The 23117-nt window shown below is 42.4% G+C and overlaps 2 protein-coding genes across 3 annotated transcripts in view; both read right to left on the bottom strand.

The window, feature by feature from the left end:
* Positions 1–1122, bottom strand: part of LOC115168170 (MICOS complex subunit mic25a-like) — a 73525-nt gene extending 72403 nt beyond the window's left edge. For both annotated transcript variants that reach the window (XM_029723188.1, XM_029723187.1), the window contains exon 1: positions 949–1122. In XM_029723188.1, the coding sequence (XP_029579048.1) occupies positions 949–981 (33 nt within the window). In that variant the 5' untranslated portion in view covers positions 982–1122. The remainder of the gene's footprint in view (positions 1–948) is intronic.
* A 19506-nt stretch (positions 1123–20628) lies between these two features.
* On the bottom strand, positions 20629–22901 carry LOC115168169 (E3 ubiquitin/ISG15 ligase TRIM25). The gene has a single exon (XM_029723186.1). The coding sequence runs from the start codon at positions 22816–22818 to the stop codon at positions 21193–21195; it is 1626 nt and encodes a 541-aa protein (XP_029579046.1). The 5' UTR covers positions 22819–22901; the 3' UTR covers positions 20629–21192.
* Between the last annotated feature and the right edge of the window lie 216 nt (positions 22902–23117).

Raw genomic sequence — 23117 nt, 5'->3', positions numbered from 1 at the left:
CCCTCCCCCTCCAAAACATAGTCTACTGTAGCTGACGTTACAAGCATGATTCAGAAATTAGGGAGAGATCTTTAATTAGAAAAGAATGGATATATTTTTCAATGCTAGTTAAGGATACTATAGTCACATGTATCATGTTTTGCATTGGATTTATTAACTACAAAAATATTAGATGTGTTTTAATTGTAATTCTGGTGCTGCTCTGCACACAGAAGCTTGTTAGGCCAACGCTCTGAAGTTCAAAGACATTCGAAGTTCCTTTATAGAAGCTGCTTCTCTGTAGGTATAATTCTGTGGGCCTAATTAAGATAAGGCATGTCATAACAACAAGATGTCCATAGCTTCAAGCCAAGCCTCCTCCTCCACCCGCTCTCGCTCTCAATACCCACAGAATTCAGTTGCATCTCGAGCCCTACACTTGTCTGTCCAATGCATGTGAAACCTTGCTCCATAGCAAACTGCTATATCCTCGCTGGTGAAGTACTTTAATCAAACTAAATTTGATTTCAGAGGTTTCAAAAAGAACAGAAAGGAACGATATAAACCATGTCTTTTGGGGGTTATATAAACCATTACTTTTTGGGGGTTGGAACTGGTTCATAACATTATTTTGCTGGTCGGAAGAGTGGAACGAAAAAAAAAAAGAATGGTTCTGTTCAGAGCTAAAAGATTGGAAAATGATTTAGGTTACACACACACACACACACACACACACACACACACACACATAGCGGTCAGCGATGGATAAGGGTAGTCAGACTACCCTGTACAAGGCTGCAGTCAGACTGCAAAAAGAGGACATTAAAACAATGGTGGAGTCCCAAAACAAGTAAAGAGAGAAGGCAAAGCATTGAAAATGACAATGATTATGATGATGAGGGTATCATTCAGGAACACATCAAAACCTCCATAACAACAAACACAAACACGACAAACATACAAACTGACATGCATGCTGGAGTACTCCTCGTCCTCGTCCATGACACTGTGCCCCTGCTCCTTTCTCTCTGGCTGTGTGCTGTCGCGTGTCCACTCCTGTAGGTCTACTGTGTTGTGGCCTGTAATAACTGTAGCCTGCCATATACCATAGAGACACTAGTGTCTGTGAGAGAGGGAGAGGAGGTAGAAGAAGAGAGTAGTGTTCGTCATTAGGAGCGTTAGCTTACTAGTGAGTGAAGAGATTAAGAGCTGAGTTGAGAGGCGGGACAAAGAGCAACAGACGTCACTGAGGACAGCTGGTGTCCCCAAACTGTCTGGGGACTGAGGAGACGGCCATGGAGGATGGGCACAGGTTGCCGAGACACACAGAAAGATAACACAGCATGGATTGCACTTAAAGACACACAACAAACACACAGACACACACAAACTCTCTCGAACCCCGTTGGCTGTGCTCAATGTGCATGGCGGACGCTGGCGGTAATGCGAGGGCTTCCTACAGCACTGAGCCGAGAGAGTGTCACATGTAACAGCCAGACAATAGAACGCAACAAAGCGCAACCCCAAATTACACCCAGGCGAAAATTACCCCCTTTTCCTCCAGTCTCCCGTGTCTCTCACACAGAAAATAACCTCCATCAGTACGCAGATCGTATGTAATTTTCTAGCTGGATAGCTCTGTACCGCGGCGGCAGAGTGGCCTGCCTGCATGCACACATTCAGTCTTAATGCAGGGAAACAACAGCACTGTAGTTGGAGCAGACAGAACCGGGAGGAAAAGACAGGGATATTAACAGAACATCAAGCTGTGATTACCCAGGCATCCACATCTTCAACACGCTAGTAAGGTCAGAGATTGAGAGAGTGAGGGAAGGGAAGAGAGAGAGAGAGACAGATGGAGAGACTGAGTGAGAGGATGGGGGGCGGGTGGTGAGCGAAAAAGGAAGCAAAGAAAAGGAAAAGAGAGCAGCTCTGTTGATCATTGAGAGGCAGAGCCGGTAAAGGAGGGGGTTATTGAGAGGCAGAGCGGGTAAAGGAGGGGGTTATTGAGAGGCAGAGTGGGTAAAGGAGGGGGAAATTAAGAGGCAGAGCAGGTAAAGGAGGGGGTTATTGAGAGGCAGAGCGGGTAAAGGAGGGGGATATTGAGAGACAGAGTGGGTAAAGGAGGGGGTTATTGATAGGCAGAGTGGGTAAAGGAGGGGGTCATTGAGAGGCAGAGTGGGTAAAGGAGGGGGATATTGAGAGGCAGAGTGGGTAAAGGAGGGGGTCATTGAGAGGCAGAGCGGGTAAAGGAGGGGGGTATTGAGAGGCAGAGTGGGTAAAGGAGGGGGTCATTGAGAGGCAGAGCGGGTAAAGGAGGGGGATATTGAGAGGCAGAGTGGGTAAAGGAGGGGGATATTGAGAGGCAGAGCGGGTAAAGGAGGGGATATTGAGAGGCAGAGTGGGTAAAGGAGGGGGATATTGAGAGGCAGAGTGGGTAAAGGAGGGGATATTGAGAGGCAGAGCAGGTAAAGGAGGGGGATATTGAGAGGCAGAGTGGGTAAAGGAGGGGGATATTGAGAGGCAGAGCGGGTAAAGGAGGGGATATTGAGAGGCAGAGTGGGTAAAGGAGGGGGATATTGAGAGGCAGAGTGGGTAAAGGAGGGGGATATTAAGAGGCAGAGCAGGTAAAGGAGGGGGATATTAAGAGGCAGAGCGGGTAAAGGAGGGGGTCATTGAGAGGCAGAGTGGGTAATGGAGGTGGTCATTGAGAGGCAGAGCAGGTAATGGAGGGGGTCATTGAGAGGCAGGGCCGATAAAGGAGGGGGTCAAGCGAGAAGCAGAGAGATGATTCGTAATCATTATAAAGGCCGCTTATTGGTCAATTTAAAAAACACAGAACTGGTGTGTAAAATAGGCTGCAGGATGGGAGGGGTGGTCATTTGATTTCATAAAAAGTGCTGCTCATGTGAAAAAGCTAAAGTTTGGCTGAGAATGCCAAACTTGGAAGCTAGACAGTACAGAGAGCCAAGGAGAGGATGGTTTCCACTGTCTGAGATAGAGGCTGTGGGCTAGGGTCACAGAAGTCAACCAGGAGCCAAAGTTTATAGAGCTTTCAGTGTACTGTTCTTCAAACAGGGTTCCTAATCAAGCCAGCACGTGCTTAGAAACACAATGCATTTACCTAGCTTGTGTCATTGCTAAGTGCTTAACCTGGCCTTTCCTGTGTGTGACGGTCTGTGACACGATTTAAAGACCCCTCAAGTCTCCAGTCGGCAGTAGGTGTGTCTGTTTCATTATAGCTTCTCCTCTCCCCTCCAGACTCACAGCCAATCAGCCAGCCAGCCCAGCAGTAAAGATGACCGCAGCTCCAGTCTAAATTACAGGCATTACAATCACAGTAGAATCGCCTGGGGAAAATCTCCCTATTAGTCCCTGGCGTTCAGGACTGGGCGACAGCAGAGCTGAGGAACGCACTGCTCTACCAGAGGAGAGGGGCATTAGCTCTGAAACACTGCTGCTGTGTTACACTCTTACTGTCTGCAAGTCTTATTCACGCCTTAGTCATGTTGTCGAGTAAGATCTACTCCTAGCCTACATATCTAGCCATGCACATGTCACACTATATAATATATTATACAGTAATTAGTCACAATGTGATGGGTTTTAGTGCACAATCTCAATGGGTAGTTACAGCAAGTTGCTAAGGAACAGCATCTTCTCTATAGCTAACTCACAAACATACAATCTGACAGCCTTACACCTGGACACGCAGACATGCACGCAGGCACACCATCACTAATATTAATGAGTGAAACCCTGAATCGAGCCAATGGACCAGCAGCACTGTAGTAGTGCTATAACGCTGGACTTACAGTGGGGGAAAAAAGTATTTGATCCCCTGCTGATTTTGTACGTTTGCCCACTGACAAAGAAAGGATCAGTCTATAATTTTAATGGTAGGTTTATTTGAACAGTGAGAGACAGAATAACAACAAAAATATCCAGAAAAACGAATGTCAAAAATGTTATGAAATGATTTGCATTTTAATGAGGAAATAAGTATTTGACCCCCTCTCAATTAGAAAGATTTCTGGCTCCCAGGTGTCTTTTATACAGGTAATGAGCTGAGATTAGGAGCACACCCTTAATAAAGGGAGTGCTCCTAACCGCAGCTTGTTACCTGTAAAAAAGACACCTGTCCACAGAAGCAATCAATCAATCAGATTCCAAACTCTCCACCATGGCCAAGACCAAAGAGCTCTCCAAGGATGTCAGGGACAAGATTGTAGACCTACACAAGGCTGGAATGGGCTACAAGACCATCGCCAAGCAGCTTGGTGAGAAGGTGACAACATTTGGTGCGATTATTCGCAAATGGAAGAAACACAAAAGAACTGTCAATATCCCTCGGCCTGGGGCTCCATGCAAGATCTCACCTCGTGGAGTTGCAATGATCATGAGAACGGTGAGGAATCAGCCCAGAACTACAAGGGAGGATCTTGTCAATGATCCCAAGGCAGCTGGGACCATAGTCACCAAGAAAACAATTGGTAACACTACGCCGGGAAGGACTGAAATCCTGCAGTGCCCGCAAGGTCCCCCTGCTCAAGAATACATATACATGCCCGTCTGAAGTTTGCCAATGAACATCTGAATGACTCAGAGGACAACTGGTGAAAGTGTTGTGGTCAGATGAGACCAAAATGGAGCTCTTTGACATCAACTCAACTCGCCGTGTTTGGAGGAGGAGGAATGCTGCCTATGACCCCAAGAACACCATCTCCACCGTCAAACATGGAGGTGGAAACATTATGCTTTGGGGGTGTTTTTCTGCTAAGGGGACAGGACAGCTTCACCGCATCAAAGGGACGATGGGCGGGGCCATGTACCGTCAAATCTTGGATGAGAACCTCCTTCCCTCAGCCAGGGCATTGAAAATGGGTCGTGGATGGGTCTTCCAGCATGACAATGACCCAAAACACACGACCAAGGCAACAAAGGAGTGGCTCAAGAAGAAGCACATTGTCACGGTTGTCGTCGGTTAAGGAGGACCAAAACGCAGCAGGTATGTGCAGGCTCATCTTCACTTTTATTAACTATCAAAAATGAACGTACAAAAATAACAAAAAAACACGACCGATCAACAAAAACAGTCTGGTAAGGCACAAGGCGAAACACAGAACAATCACCCACAAATAACAACCACAAACACACCCTAATATATGGGACTCTCAATCAAAGGCAGATAGACAACACCTGCCTTCAACTGAGAGTCCCAACCCCAATCAACACAACATAGAAACACACTCACCAGACTACACATAGAAATACATAAACATAGACCATCAACCAAAAACCCGGAAATACTAAATCAAACACCCTTTAAACAAACACACCACCCTGAACCACATAAAACAAATACCCTCTGCCACGTCCTGACCAAACTACAATACTAATTAACCCTTATACTGGCCAGGACGTGACACACATTAAGGTCCTGGAGTGGCATAGCCAGTCTCCAGACCTTAATCCCATAGAAAATCTGTGGAGGGAGCTGAAGGTTTGAGTTGCCAAACGTCAGCCTCGAAACCATAATGACTTGGAGAAGATCTGCAAAGAGGAGTGGGACAAAATCCCTCCTGAGATGTGTGCAAACCTGGTGGCCAACTACAAGAAACGTCTGACCTCTGTGATTGCCAACAAAGGTTTTCCCACCAAGTACTAAGTCATGCTTTGCAGAGGGGTCAAATACTTATTTCCCTCATTAAAATGCAAATCATTTTATAAGATTTTTGACATGCGTTTTTATGGATTTTTTTGTTGTTATTCTGTCTCTCACTGTTCAAATAAACCTACTATTAAAATTATAGACTGATTATTTCTTTGTAAGTGGGCAAACGTACAAAATCAGCAGGGGATCAAATACTTTTTCCCTCACTGTAATCCCCTTTTCTCCCTGACCACACACAGACCTTTTCATTTTTTTTCTTCATCCTCTTTAATTCGCCGCAGAGACAAAGGCAATCTGATGGGCTCTCTCCTTCACTGCAGAGCCTCCTCTGGGGATCTGGAGCCGGCAGATAATACTCAGCCAAGCATGAATTACAGAGATAAGTCTTGAAATGAGGCTTGCTGGGCGTTGGTTTTCTCATAAATAAGGCCGTCCACGCCTCGTTATCTGTTGGGCTGCAACTCAGTAAACAGGCCGGATGGGATGGATGCAGGGAAACAGGCCGGCCCAGGCACGCTGAGAGACAGACTGATTCTAGAACCATGTGGTGGAACTGAAACTGAAGACTAGACCTAATGAATGAGAGGAAACTGATGAGGAACACAAAGCAGAACTAGGCTTACACAGAACCTAAAGAACCAGACAGACAACCTGTTATCAATGGTGAGATGAGAGATATAGGCTAGCTTTACTCAAATCAATTATGCACATTGCAAATACAACACTATGTATATGAATCATGTGGATATTGAACACAAACCGAGCTAGAAGAGAGACACTTGTTGTTGTAACAGACCACTCTGAATCAGAGCATTGTGACAGCTGAATTCCTCATTGCCCTCATCTAGCTTACATGCAGTATCTCAGCATCACAGTGCAGTACAGTTATTATAACACATGAAAATAGCGCCACTCACTCTAACTCATAAACACACACAACCCCCTGCGCTGTCTTCCCGTGCTGAGTTTCCATCCAATAGCAGCAGTCTCAGCCCTGCTTGGGTTCCCTCCCTCTGCTCCTCTGTTTATTTACTCTGATGTATTTATTTAATACATAGCTCCCAGCTATGCAATAAATTAGCAGTTAATAATCAAACTGATTACCCAGAGTGGGAACTGTCTGGGGAGAAGGAGAATATGGGCCACTGGCTTTCCTCTCCTCTCATCTCTTCTACCATTAATAACTCTACAGCACTGATCCGTGGTGGAAAACCCCCCCCAGTTCTTCTTATTCAAGGGGAGCCCAGCTGTCCTGACAGCAAGGATGTGAAATAACAAGGAGCAAAGGAGAGGGGCACTCATACACACATATTTCAAACTCATATTAACACGCACACATACAAAATATAGGCCTAGACTCATATACTGTATGTAAACAAATCAAAAACACCCACAAATGATTTCAAATACCTTTCACATCCTCCAATAAGATGATGTCTCATTATGCATCTTTCAGACCACGGTTATCAGTCAAATCCATTATTACTGACTGAACAAAACACAGACAGTATGGCCAATAGCGTTGGGCGGTATCCATATGTTCATACTGTCATACCGTTTCTGTACCATACCTGGGTATACGGTATTACCGGAAATACACACAAGTGGCTCTATTTAAAACTGTTTTTACAAAATTGACGCACAAAACAATTTAAGCAACAGGGATCTTAATGTCTCTGCTGTAACCAAGAAGCTTGATCTTGACATTTACCCACTTAGCTAGCAAGTTAGCAAACCACATGCGTAGCTGGAGCCCAGAGCTGGATATAATTTATTTGACAGATCTTTGATGTCTTAAAGTTATACTTAACTTATAGTTAGTTATAAGCAGTGGCGTAGCACACCACCCCAGTATACAGTATTAACTGTATATCGCCAAGCCTACTGGCCACAGTCTGGTCACATGTTAAACTAAACAGACACACAGATACATAATCACACACAGTGATCTGTCTATACTCTTTGTTTTAGATCACCTGATGCAGCTTTATCCAACTGACTAATTCTCTTTCACTCCACAAGTTCCTCCTGCACCTCTCTGAGGGGAGAGCACTGAGCAGCGAATTGGTTGCTTGCCGTGGTGCGCCTGTTCAGAGTGTGAGGGATAAAATCTCTCTCTTCCCTCCACCTGCTGTTACGTCTGCAATTACTGGCATTCTGGTCTGCTTGTGAGAGGCAGCTAGCGGAGCCTTAATAGCTTTACATGCAGAAAGATGTCAGCTCTGAGATTACAATTACCGATAGAGCTGGGTTATCTGTGCAAGCCCTGTTTACTCTACTGTTCACTCTCTCCGCACGGCCCCGATTACTGCTGCTACTACTATCTCTCTGATAAACCAGAGAGAGAAAGAGAGAGATGGAGAGGGGGAGGGGGAGAGAGGGGGAGGGAGAGAGAGAGAGATGGAGAGAGGGAGAGAGAGAGAGGGAAAGAGAGAGGGAGAGAGAAAATTAGATAGAGAAAGAGTACAGTACCAGACAAGAGTGCAAAGGGTAGATATTAATTGAATCACCCTACAACACAAAGCAAAAAAATACAAATATACTATCTAACTTTGAAGTTCTGTAGCATCCATACTGAGCAGTCCATCAGAAAGTAGTTTGTGAGTGAACAGAATTGTAGTGATTGTGCTTCAGAGGGCAGCATGGGATAGCCCTCAATACAGAGCATCTGAAGACATGATAACGTGGCTCTGTCTGACATCTCAGAGAAGAACCCAGGGCTACCCAATCTTTCACACGTGACAGGTCAGGACAACGAAAGGACAGCCAAAAGTGTCACCTGGGACTTTTTCCAGTGGACGTCCCCTCATTCTGGTCTGATCAATTTCATATTAACCCTCAACTGGCACATTGTTAAACTATTGCATCACAGAAGACAGCTAACTCTTCACTGCTCTGCTCCTCTCAGCCGTTTGCTTCAACCATTAACAAGGGTTTTATATGAAAGCGAGCAAAAAAGCGTAAACACTAACAATATAGCTGGATTTGTATGCATCTGAGCCACAGTAATGAAGCATGCTGCCATATGCCTAAGTAGAGTGGATCTTTCTAGAAGGGCTGAGCACACAGCTGTTGCAATTTCGAGGAAACCCAATAAAGGGATGTAGTCTGAGTGTGTAAGACGCTAGTTTTAGAGACAATTGGCTCCACATTGAGGAAATGTGAGTAATGTAAACGGAAACGTAAGAATTTCCAATCAAACTAAACATCTGTTGGATCACACAGCAGCTTGCCACTTTAAATCCCCTATCCATCTTCACTAGAGGAGCGCTTACTATGATCACAGTAGTGCAGTGTACCACTCTACCATTCATATTCTAATGGAGGTAAATGGCTTAGGCTGCTGCTGGACTGAGCGATTAGGGCCTATTAGATTATCTGGGGTGATATCATAACATTTGTCTCTAGCTTTCCTAGGAGAGGGAAATTACACACTTACAGTACAGTAGGGTAGGTAGAAGAGTAGCCTACTGTAGGTCTTCATGCAGCACAAAGATGGACCCAGAGCTGGGATACAGAAGACTTATACTGCCATCCAGTGTTGAGATGAGGAAGTGTCTTAAGGACATCTTGGCTGGCTGGGATAAGGAGCACTGCCTGAAGTTAACCTTGTCATACATTGACAAAATCAGCAGGTTAACTACATGCTAATGTCGTGGTAACAAAGTTCACAGCCACTAAAATGACGTTAATCTGAAAACATAAAAGACATGCATCTGATACACTGAACCTGAATCTAGCCAAAAATGATTTGCTGTAAGAGAGGAGTAAGATATAGAGCCATACAAATACGGAGTGTTTTCATGTTGTATTTACTGAGGCTTCACTGTGATTAATGGAGTGAGTCACAATGTGCAAACAGCCCTGAGAAACCATAGATGGCATTTGGTGTGAAACAGTATCAGAGGCGAAGCTGGGCGGCTGCTAATGAAATGAGCTTTTTAATTGTACAGAGCAGGGAGGGGGTATGCTAATGTGACTTATCACCTATTTCTGCCGACATACTGCAAAAGGGCATTAATACATTTTAAAATACAAAATCCCTTCAGCCCTTTTTCTTCCCTCTTTCTCTCTGAAATTAATCTTCTGAAGAATTAACAAGGACTATTCATAGGGCACAGAGCAGCAAGGGCCTTGGCAGGAGGAGAGAGGGATGAGGAGATGAAGAGGAGGAGGAGGTGGCGTCCAGCGGTTTAGTTGGATGGAGACAAAAGGCTGGAGCGAGGGGATGAAATAAAAGGAGGGGCCTGACGCGCCGCTTCACATCCTCTAGTGATTTGGCTTTAAGTGACCCCGGCTGTCGCACGGCACCAACCCCGAGAAAGACAAGAGAAACGCTTTTATCACCTTCCCTCTGCTAATAACATTGCTATTCTCTTACCCCGTTTGACAAAGGTCACAGGAGGGGCTGGACAATGAGCGTAATAGTGCGCTAATAAATTGACTTGATGCAGAGAGAGACCTTTGGAGAAATACCAGGGTTTGTCAGAGATAGTGAATCACTGAGACACAGGAGGGGAGGTATTGGTTAGACCAGCTGGTCCATGGTCAAATACTGAAGCATCACTAACACCAACAATAGTCAACCCAGGAAATTAGCCTAGTAGTCAAATGATGCTTCATTACTTCCTTATCCTAATCATTGATTTTATGTGTACAGGCCCTTTAATCAGTAGCAGTTAGGGATGCAGAGTGGTGTGGTTATGGGTTGCCAGAACTCCAGTTTATGCTGCTCACTGACTGGATCTCTATGGAGCTGAGGCCATTCACAGTGACACTCAAGCCCATGCAGGGCCTAGGAAAGCAGGGCAGGGCTCCAGTTAATCCTGGATGAATACCCAACCACAGCATAGTGTCAAACCATAAAACCGGAATCTGAAGCTTAGCTTCCATCCCCTCAGTGACGTCTAGGGCCAGCCTACATCAACATCTCTACGGTAAAGCAAACTAAAAAGACCATTGGTACCGTATTCAATTAGGACACTCCATGCAAATAATGGCCCCTTTCACATTTGAGGAGGGTGATGGAGGATGGTCTACTAATACAGCTGCAGATCAACCAAGGTTAAGGGTCGACATGGTTACAATCACAGACATTAGTGTCCTGACTAATCAGGAGGCAGGGAGGGGAAGGCCTTGAGGGAGATGGGGGGGGGGGACTGCAATTACCAGTTACCCCTCCTCTCACATCAGAGGCCCGGGCTCCGGCGGCTCATTGAGCATTCCCCACACGCTTCCTCTCCACAGAATTTCTATTAGTGTCCGGCGTGTGTCTGAGCGAAGATAAGAGCCTCCACAACACGTCTCTTTGCAGGCTTACTGAAAGGGGCTACGTGTAAAACACACGCTCCCCTCCTATCTAAAGCCCCAAGAAACTCTCTGGGTTCAATTTACTGCTCACACACAAGATAACGCAGCCCTGTGGGTGATGAGTGAGGGAGGGGAGGGGTTAGGGGAGAAATACAATCCATCAAGAATTGGTAGAGAGGTGTGTGTGGGGGGGGGGGGTTATTATTATGATGAAAATTATTAGTCCAATCAAAAACTAGCAATTTGAGCTCTGGGTCGTTTCACGAAAAGAGTGCCTCTTACATCCTTTTGATATTTTAAGTAGAAATTGTGCACCAATATTGCATTTTAAAAGCCAGTTATATTAAATGAAGTGCCCTTAAGAGAGAATTCAATAAATCTGGCTTGCTAAAGTGCCAAAATGCACTCTGTGATGTCAAGGAAGATCTAAAGCCACTTTATTATTTATGTGATTTGTGAATCATTAACGCCTGTCCCTCATTTTAAGGACAACCCTGCAGTGTTGAGGAAGCTACTCTGAAAATATTGTTTACCAAACTAACAATTACTTCACACTGGAAAAAGTTAAGCTGCAAGATTCATAAAGGATAGTGCTTGTGTCACTGCTAAAATGATAACGCATATTTTAAACTTTTCTATTAGTAGTATTTCCCAAGGATCTCAAAACAGCCTGGGTGGTTCCACTCCACAAGAAGAGCAGTAAAACAAATGTAGGAAACTACAGGCCTGTGTCAATCCTAAGCACCTTTTCCAAAGTTGTTGAGATATTTGTTTTAAATCAACTTGAGGGATGCCTTCTTGAGCACAAACTTCTTTATGAACTACAATCTGGCTTTAGAGCAGCTCATTCCACTGATACTTGCCGTATCCACATTTTTGACCACATTAAGCAGGGAAGTGAGAAGGGGAACTATACAGGTATGGTCATGTTAGACTTGCAGAACGCTTTTGACACTGTGGACCATGATATTCTCCTGATGAAACTGAAATGCACGGGTCTAAATGATGTAGCAGGGAATTGGTTTAGGTCTTATCTGACCAACAGAACACAAGTATGTAATGTTGGTGATGTTCTGTCAGAGGCAAAATAAATATCCCGTGGAGTACCGCAGGGACCCATTTTAGGGCCTCTCTTATTTCTTATATATGTTAATGATATGCCAGATACAGTAAAGTGCTAACTCTTGCTTTATGCTGAGGATTCAGCCATACTGGTATCAGGGAAGGATACAGTTCACATAGAGGAGACCCTGAGTAAAGAATTGAATTTTGTTGGAGATTGGTTGTCTGACAACAAATTGTCACTACATTTGGGAAAAACTTAATTGATTTTGTTTGGAACAAAATGTAGATTGCTTAGTGCTGTCAAGATAACGGTAAACTGTGCAGGCAAGGAGATTGAATTTAAAACAAGTGTATCTTATCTTGGTGTGTCCCTTGATCAATCTGTTTCTGAAGACCTGATTGCTGCTAAAATTCTTTCTAAAATGGCAAACAAATAGAATTTTTGTAACACTAGATATTTTAACATTAAAGTTAAGAAACTGCTTGTCTCAACATTTATTCGGTGTAATTTTGATTATGCCTGCTCTGCTTAGTATAGTGGACTATCAAAAAAGCTGAAAAAGAGAATGCAGGTCATGCAAAATAATGTTATCAGGTATGTACTGAATGTCCCCCCTAGGACCCACATAGGGGTACCGGAGTTCCGGGAGGTGGGCTTGTTGCCTTTGGAGTCCAGAGTGGACCAACTTAAACAACCATATGTTTGACATCTTAAATGACCGTGCCTCAGGTTACATGATAAACCACATTGATATGGTCTATAACCAACACAGTCACAGTACCAGAACGAGTGTTATGTCTTGTAAAATCCCAAGTAGGTAACCGTACTGCGAGGAGTACGTTTTTCCATATAGGCATTTGCCTATGGAATAGCCTTCCATTGGAGATCAAGCAAATAAAAATGTAAAATAGCTTTAAAAAGCAGGCAAAGTTTTTCATTTGGACAAGGTTGTCTAAGTAAGAGAAACCCCTCCACTGCCCCTTGTGCCCCCTACTGCTGGTCAGGTGTATTTATTTGAAGGATCAGTATGATGTGCAATTACTAGGTTGTTTTAATGTGAAATGAATATGGTTGATATTTAAGGTTAGGGCAACGTGCAGTGAATAGTGCCACTTTTTAGGATGTCAATAAAAATGAATGTATTTATGGTTGTTTGTAATTTTGTCTTGTCTTTTAATCATTATGTGTTATTGTTTTTACCATCGAGGACCACTTTGGAAATAAGAGTTTTAATTAATACTTTCAAGTGATATCCTCTGGGTCCACATTGTGCATTTTTTTGTATATGTCTGTTGCCCAAAATAAATTCAATAAAAAAAAGCTATACAAATATAGTTTATTTAGCTAAAGTTACTTTGAAAAAGTAGTTCACTACATCCAAACTACTTCGTGAAAAATGTGCAGTAGTGGAAAAAGTACCCAATTGTCATACTTGAGTAAAAGTAAAGATCCCTTCATAGAAAATGAATCAAGTAAAAGTGAAAGTCACCCAGTAAAATACTACTTGAGTAAAAGTCAAAGTTTTTGGTTTAAAATATACTTTAGTATCAAAAGTAAATGTAATTGCTCAAATATACTTAAGTACAAAAGTAAAAGTAAAAGTATAAATGATTTCAAATTCTTAATATTAAGCAAACCAGACCGCACCATTTTCTTGTTTTTTTTTATTCACTGTACGTATAACCAGGGGCACACTCCAACACTCAGACGTCATTTACAAATAAAGCATGTGTGTTTTGTGAGTCTGCCAGATCATAGGCAGTAGGGATGACCAGGGTAGTTCTCTTGATAAGTGCGTGAATTTGACAATTGTCCTGCTAAGCATTCAAAATGTAACGACTACTTTTGGGTGTCAGGGAAAATGAATGGAGTAAAAAGTACATAATTTTCTTTAGGAATGTAGTGAAGTAAAAGTTGTCAAAAATATAAATAGTAAAGTAAAACTACTTAAGTCGAACTTTAAAGTATTTTTACCTAAGTACTTTACACCACTGAAAATGTGCATATGTAAATCTGAAATGTCATAGACCACAAATTGCTAGACAGATCACTTTATGGGTCAAATGTTAACAGCAGTGCTTGACTTGGGCAGGAGCTCACCAGAGTTGAGTACCGGCACCTCAAATGTTCTACTGCTTGAGCTCCTGTTCCTCTTTTAGAATACTATCTAAAAAATATTGTGGAGCTCCTGCCCCTAAATACTGTTTAAACAGTACTGGCACCCAAAATGAGTACCGGCAACTATTTTAGTCCAAGTCAAACACTGGATAACAGAATGTGTACTTTAGCCTATTAATCACAAAAAATATGTTTAAAGTGAAAATTAGGCAGGTCTGATGCCAAAAAATAAAGAACATGATTGTCTACTTCAATTATATTTTATATTTTATAAAAAGTAGTGTGTAGTTCCAGTAGTTAGCTACACCACTACATGGCAAGAAAGTAATTAACTACTGAAAACACTACCTAGATTTGATTTTAGTTCAACTGCCATCATGGGGAGGATATCATCCTGATAACATGGTCTTTAACCCATTAGATATTAATAAAGCGAACTATAAATATAACGATTGTGTTGATCCAAATATACATTTCCTGAAATTTACCAGAAATAAGTCTATCACTTGTGATGACTATAATGTTAAGCAATTTAACAACCTGTATAGCAGTTTAACTCATTTCAAGACAAGCTTATTTTCTACCTTCCACTTAAACGGTCGCAGTCTTCCTAAAAATCATGACCAACTTGTTCATTATCTGTCTTCTCTCAGTCATGAATTTTCCAGTGTTGCCCTTTCAGAAACATGGTTGACTGAAGAGACAACCATGCTTTATGACATGTCTCCTTACAATACTGTTCACCACTGTAGAACATCCAGAGTGGGAGGAGGAGGATTTATTTTTGTTCATAAATGTTTTTGATTATTTGCAATAGAGGAGCTCACACTTACATCTGATAACATTGATGTTGAATCTCTTTTCATAGAAATTCCCTCCTGTAAATTTTTGGGTGGTAAAAAAAGGGGTAATTGGATGCATCTATCGGCCACCCAATTCTGACATTGGTAGTTTCATTGATATCCTTGCATCAACCTTGGATTTAATGAATAATGAAGATAAAATGAGTTTTCTATTGTGTGATTACATCAACATCAACATCTGACTTTTTGAATACTTTATCCTCCAGCTATCTGTATCCCCTTATCTAGAAGTAGACAAGAGTGACCAGTTCATCTGACACCCTTATTGATAATATTTTTACGAATTCTTTGAATAATGTGGCTAACACAGGTTTGCGTTATACTGACATTTCTGATCACTTTCCAATTTTCCAGTTCTCTTTGGCAGCTGGAAATGAACAGATGGGAATGATTAGTAGCATTAAACATAGAATATTTAACAAAAGTAATTGTGAGAGCTTGTTTATAATCAGGCCGATGCGGATTCTGCTTACCAGACTTTTCTCACATCTTTCAACTGTGTATTTCACCACTGCTTTCCCTTAGTTAAACCACATAAGAGATCAGCAGAAGGGTTCTGGAAATCTTGGTTTACAACCGGACTCAAAAAATCGTCAGTTTAAAAAAAAAGTTGTATAAAAAGTGTCTCACAAATCCCTTTCCCTTGATTTCTGCAAATTACAAAATGTATAACAAGACATTTACTCTGGATATCTAAACATGTATATTTTAACAACAAATTCCAAGGATCCTTAAATAATATAAAGTCAACTTGGAAAATCATCAATCAACTGTTGAATAAGAAAAAGGCATCTACAGCTATTCCATCTCAATATATTGTTGGAAATAAGACCTACTGTAAAGTGATCCTGATGTTATTTCATGTGAATTTAATAACTTTTTTGTGAGTGTGGGTTCCACTTTGTCAAAGAAAACTTAGAAAACTGATGGAAATGCTTTTGATTACATAACGGGACATTTCCCTTCTCTGCTTCAGTTTGATCTTCCTGATGTAATGGAGGTGATGGAGGTAATCGGTAATTTAAAGATATCAGCAGCAGGTCATGATGAGAAAGGTGCCACTTTGGTGAAATCAGTGTCTTCCTCGATTACTGAGCCTCTAACGTATATATATCTTCACCAAATCTATGCAAACTGGTATGGTTCCTAAAGATTAGAACATTTCCAACGTTATCCCCCTCTATAAATCTGGGAATCCATGATCTTTTACAAAAAAATCTGTACCATTGTTTTCTAAAATCCTAGAAAAGTTAGTGTATAAGAATGTTGAAACATTTAAATCAACACTGTATTCTTTATGAGCACCAATATTGTTTTCGTAAAAACTACTCCACAGATATGTCTCTTTTGCAACTTGTGGATAAAATCCTTAAAGCCCTTAACAACAATGAATACGCTCTTGGCATCTTTTTAGATTTATCCAAAGCTTTTGACACGGTTGATCATGGAATAGTACTTTCTAAATTGCATTATTACGGTTTTCATGATTATACATATAATTGGTTATTTAGTTATGTTTATGATAGAGAACAATGTGTTTATGCAAATGGCTATGCATCTACCAGGATATCCTGTGGTGTGTCAGAGGGTTGGATGATTGGGCCTGTGTTATTCCTAATCTATATCAATGACCGTACTTCCCATTTCTCTTTACTGATGATACCAATTAGATTTTATCACACAAGAATTTTGATTCACTAATTAAGGAAGACAACTCAGTTATGGCTAAATTCTCTGAATGGTTCCAGATAAACAAATTATCTTAAAATGTAAAAAAATCTAACTTTATTGTATTCATTCATCCCACTAAGATCATATTAATTTTGTCTGCAGCAAAGTTATGAAATCTTTTGGTATCATCAGAAAGATTAGTGGTTTGGTTCATCCGGCTTAAGTCCTAACTCTATACTACAGCATAATTTACACAAATCTCATTGACTGTAATATTCTCTGGGCCAGTACATATGCCTCCTACCTACACAAATTACTCATCATACAACATACATTTGCAAGGCTAGCCACCTCTAATTACCTGGCTCCATCTGCACCTTTGTTTAAGAAACTCAATATCTTGTCTATTCACTACATTAATGTCCGCCAATTATGCACTGTCATCTACAAATACTCATACCTCCCAGACAGTTTACCTAATCCCTTCAATGGATTGTTCATTCTGAACTCCATCTATATAACACAAGACTGCAATAACCTTCACCCTCCCCACTGCTGCACCTCACATAGTCAATTCTCAGATACAGAGGTACCATGCTCTGGAATTCTTATCTTCACCTCATCGTCCTTCAATAACTTCAAGCGAAGACTGGGGTTCAGCTTGATGAACCAAACTACCCAATAATCTCCTCCATAATCAAACATGTTTTTTCTTGTTTACTGAGTATATATTATGTACAATTATAATTAATGTGCTTTTTTAAAATTGATTGAACAACCTTTTTTTTGTACTTATATTTGTGGTGTGGTTTTCCTTTATGGGCTTCTAACCTCACCTGCACACCGTTTTACCAGGTTTTTTAGTTGTACTGTTTTGTCTTTCACTTATATTCTTTGGCGCGAATAAATAAAAAATATAACCAATAAAACCAATCTACTGCAAAATGTAGTTAAATGACTTGTTGAAATACATGTAGTTCACTACTCCCCAACACCGCAACCCTGTTACATGAACTAAACTCTTGTTTTAATATGGTGAAACTATTCCTTTTTATTTATTTATTTTTCTTATTTTTTTACATTGAACATCTAATAGTCAAATCACAGTGCAAAAGCAGGTGAGCTGGTTCTAGTCGTTCTAGTCTTTTAGTCAAAAGAATGCATTCCAGCCACAATCTAGTATTTCAAGATTGTAATATGGATCAACCTATAGTATGTACTGGAACAACATCCACTGTCACACCCCACAGCAATGCATTTGGGTGTAAACTGTGCTAGTCCAAACATTCCTCAAGGGGGCAGCAAATACTATTTTTTTGTCACTAGAGGGTACTGTGTACAACGTTTTGGCCAAAAGGTTGATCAGTAGGAAAGAAAGTCAAAGAAATGAAAGCTTATCAGCGATGCTGAGGTTTGATAAAGTTTTCCCTGAAAAATACAGATAAGGATTCCTTAGTTTCAATGTTAGAGAATTTGTCCCATATGCATTACAGTGTTTTAAATGCCAAAGAATGGGACAGGTAGCTGCTCAGTGTAAAGGAAAGAAAATATGTGTCAAATGTGGAGGGGAACATGATTATTGTGAATGTGTAAGCAATGTGAAGGTTAAGTGCTGTAATTGTGGGGGAAAGCACAGTACCGCATTTGGTGGATGCCAGGTGCAGACAGAGGTTCAGAGAGAGAAGAGAGGAACAGAAAAATAAGTAGAGAGGCGGAGAGACAGAGAGATAGAAAAAGACGTAGAGAGAAAAAGGATCAGTCATGATGTATCATATGCAGAGACTGTAAAACAGATTGGTAGAACTACAGTGTGGACTGATGGAGCCTACATGGATGTTACTGTAGTAAGTGGATCTACTGTACTGTTGAGGGTCATACATGTGGGCTGTCAAAGGACACTTTGATCATGAATAAAGTTGACTCCATAGCTTTTATTGGTAAGGTTATCAATCCGATTGGAGTTGTGGAAAGCAGAAAAGCCAGTTTGAAGTTTATTGAGGAGACGGCAAAATAGACATTGGAGGTAACAGATGTTACTGTTGAAATGGTTGTTGACATGGGGTGGCGTGTTTCAGCATGGTATAAACAAAGTTGAATGGTTTATGGGTGGTTGGGGAGTATTTTTAGGGGAGGGTGAGGTATAAGTTAATAGGGATTTATTTGTTTATTTTTATTTTTAATGGTAGTACAGAATTGGACAGATCATAATTGATTGTACATGCCAGCACAGTAGGTGCGGCGTGCACCTGAAACTTTTGTTTGCAGACCGCCATGATATCAAAGAAGAAGAAGAAGAACGGCTGGAAAAGCAGGTTGGTCGGGAAGAGAGAAGCAATGTCAAATCGCGTTTCATCAACTGCTCCATCATAAGGAAAAATGTCTGCTTTGCTTTTCGGAAAATCATTAGTGAGGATGTGGAAATTTAGTCAACCATAGGTTAAAAACAATCATATTTTATTGTGGTAGATTCTCTACATTGTAGCCACATTAGCACAATCAATCAACTGTCCCTTTACTAAGAGATTATTTTTTGCTTGCATTAAGTCATGTATTAAAGTTAGTGTGAGAAATGTTTTTTAAAACCAGTTTGTCAAGGTCCATCTATTGTTCTTGAAGAGGCACCAGTCTGCTTAGCTATCATTCCCCTCCTTGCCACTCCTTGTCATGTTAAAGAACTTTCGCATATGACACAGAGTACAAGGACTGGAATGTTATCTAAGTAGACAGTAGCTAGGCGGCAGGTAGCCTAGTGGGTAGAGCGTTGGGCCAGTAGATCGAATCCCCGAGTAAAAATCTGTCGTTCTGCCCCTGAACAAGGCAGTTAACCCACTGTTCCTAGGCCGTCATTGTAAATAAGAATTTGTTCTTAACTGACTTGCCAGGTTAAATGAAAAAATAGCCTACTATGGGAGCACAGCTTTTGAAACAACTGTCAAACTATTTAGACAATCCTATCAGCCAATCAGGGCTGTGTATGTAAATATCTTCAAATGTGTATCCTAACACCCACATGATGAGACTGACCATTTCAAAAGCCAAAGGAGGCTCAGAGACACACATTATTTTCATTAAATAAGCACACACTGGGATTTATTTGACATACAGTGATGATTTGAAAAAATAATTACGTCTCCATGGGGGCTTTAAAAAACAGGTACACAAATACAATCTGCTTAAATAGAAAGTGCATCAACAATAATTCAAACACAATACCACTACATCAATAAACATGTATTTAGTGATGGAGAATACCATTTGCATAGTTTTAGAGCTTTTGCCAAAAATGATCTTTGGTGTCTGGTTACAACAGAACATTGCCTTAAACTAAAATGAATTGTGGACCTGTCACGGCTTCCGCCGAGGTCGGTCCCTCTCCTTGTTCGGACGGCGTTCGGCGGTCCACGTCACCGGTCTTCTAGCCATCGCTGATCCATCTTTCATTTTCCATTGGTTTTGTCTTTATTTTCTACACACCTGGTTTTCATTCTCCAATTCCATGTTTATATATTTAACCCTCTGTTTCCCCCATGTTTGTTGTGGGTGATTATTTCTATGTTCAGTTCGGTTCATGATGGCTGGTTTTTCCACGGGTGTTGTGTTCACTCGTGCGTTATGTTTACCGTTGGTTATTGGTCAAGTGTATTGTTACCTTGTGCCTTTGTTTTTAGAGTAAAGTACGTTGCTCACTCATTCTGCTCTCCTGCGCCTGACTTCCTGCACCAGCTACACCCACTTTCTGACAGAACCTACATCCTGTTGCTCATTTGTATTTATAAAGGTTAAATCTTTCATAGCATTAGCTCCTGATAGTAGGTTGTTGGACCAATGCACAAGTTTGTGTGCATGTAGGATGCAAAGACATGGAATTTTGACAACAGACAAATGACTGCATATCAGATTTAGCAATACAAGCCTTGAATCAAAGACAAAAATTCAGCAAAGCACAATAGCAGTATAACTGTTTATTCTGTACATTATGATTCCAAAGTGGACTGATTTTCGAATAAAATTACAACGCACACATTTCTTGTCATGTTGTCAACAACTGTCAAATTTGAAAATAAAGTAGCTGATATTCACATGTACTATGGCACATTATTTTTGCACTATATCAGCTCTAAAAAAACCTCAATAACATAACACCACATAGATCTGGCTATTTACTGAATTTACCCATGCAGAAAACTCAATCAGAACATTCCTTTCATTGTGAATAACAAAATACATCTATACTGACGATGTCTAATGATGTACTGTGGAGCAACTAAAGGACTAGCATGGACAACATTTTTGAATATTCATAGATATATTCAAACAGAGATTTAGATGTACCTATTTTACCCATATATTTATCCGGAATAATCATAATAATAAGTAAGGTATTTCTTTGGTTAGTCAGTAGAAAAGGCATTTCAAGCCCAGGTGGACATACTAAGCCCAGGTGGACATACTAAGCCCAGGTGGACATACTAAGCCCAGGTGGACATACTAAGGGGGAGGCTGAGGGAGGGTTACACTCCACTCTGTAGCGTGATCCAGGACTGTGCTCTGGTGGAGTGGATGCTGAACGCAGGGTACACAGGCTCTCTGAACACAGCTCTGAACGTGTGCAGATGTTCCCGACAGTCCTTGGTGCTGTGGAAGATCAGTGTTCCCCCCTCATAGTCCAGAGCCACCTCCACCCTCAGCGGCTGATTGGCCATCTCTGCCAGCGCCACATTTGAGGAGGCATGGCATGCCGTCAGCTTCTTGTTCTTCCACTGCAAACGCCAGGAGACCTGGTTATGCCCCAGCCGGCTGTGGTCACCCCTCCTGGGCATGCTCTTGTAGCACAAGCCCACTGACCACATGCTCTGGTCGCCCATCTCCACCACCCAGATGTGCTCCCCACTGGTGATGCCCTGGGAGCACAGGACCTGTGGCGCGGTACTGAACCTCTCTGGGTTATCAGCGTAGGCCTGCTTGGTACCGCTGTACTTGACTGTCCGCAGGTCGTTGGAGAGCAGCAGGCTGGTGTGGGCCGTGCTGACGTTAAAGGTCAGCTCCAGAGGGTTTAGCAGGACGTGGAGAGACTGGAGGAGCCGAGCCATCTCTGCCCTGAAGTCCTCCATCCTCAGGCTGGCCTGGAGCCGCTTGGGGTTCAGAGGGACCTCGCTGGGCACTCTGGCCATGGTGCCAGTCACGACCTCCCTGAGCTGGGGCTCAATTAGCAGGAACCTGTTGATGAACAGACACTTCTCTGTCTCTGTGAGGACCTCAGTGGTGCGCTGGTGGGCCTCCATCAGCTGCTGCTGCTGTTCTTCTAGAAGCCCGAGGCCATTCTGCCAGCTCTCCCTCCGATGGCTTCTCTCCTTTTCCAGCAGCAGGCTCATCCTGTCCTTGTACCTGCTCACCAGGTCGGCCATGCTGTCCATCAAAGCCACAGACTTGGACAGCAGCTTGTCTCCCACAGCCTCAGAGGTGCTCTGGTCCTCAGCAGCCCTCTGTAGCAGGGTCTCGGTCAGCTGCAGCCTGGTGGCCACCGCCTTGCTCTGAATCTCCAGGACCCGCCTCATTTCCTCCTCGGCTGCCTCAAACGCCAGGACATCATGATTCTGGTGGGTGCCCTCAATGAAGCAGTTGGCGCAGAGAGAGGTCATGTCGCTGGCGCAGTAGTACTCCAGCAGGCGTCCGTGGATGGCACAACCTCTCTGGCCCAGCTGAGTCTGGGGCTCTACCAAGTCATGGCTCCTGAAGGACTCCCTCTCAGAGTGGTGCTGCAGGTGCCTGGCACACAGGGACGCCTCACACTTTAGGCAGGTCTTAATGGCCAGTGTCTCTATGTCCAGGCAGTGGTCACAGCGCACCTTCAGCGGCTCTCTCTTCAGGTGGTCCGCTGGCGCAACGGCCCTGTAGCCTTCTATGATGCCGCAGAGCTTGAAGTTCCTTTGCAGGGTCTCTGTACCGCCGTACTCTTCTCTGCACTCAGGGCATTGAGGCAGGCTCTTCTCTCCACCGCTGACATCTGTAGCCTTCTGAATGCAGGCCAGGCAGTAGTTATGGCCACAGGGCAGATACACGGGATCCGTGTAGAGCTGCAGGCAGATAGGGCAGCTGAGCTCATGTTCTAACAGCTCCTTTGGTTTAGACAGAGACATGGTCCTTCCTTATTCAGTTTAATTCTCCACACTGGACTCACAACACACTGAAGAGACAGAGGGAATGAGAGCAAGTCAAGGAAGTAACATTTGACATCTGCGGGCTAAGCAAAGTTGAAATGTGTGCTGAGCAACATTCCGAGAGGTGATTGTCCCAAGATTTCTGCCATAGGGGCAGTCCTTGACAGTAAGCTGCCTGTACACATCATTATTAAAATATGTTAACCAAAAGTCTTTAAAAAAATATAACTCAGTCACAATGATTGAAACCACTCTGTCACATTGAGGAAACTCCAAGG

Source organism: Salmo trutta, chromosome 30, assembly GCF_901001165.1.
Source record: "Salmo trutta chromosome 30, fSalTru1.1, whole genome shotgun sequence".
In the NCBI taxonomy this organism is placed as follows: Eukaryota; Metazoa; Chordata; class Actinopteri; order Salmoniformes; family Salmonidae; genus Salmo; species Salmo trutta.
Note: the sequence above shows the minus strand (reverse complement) of the source record. Positions and strands in the feature narration are given on the sequence as shown.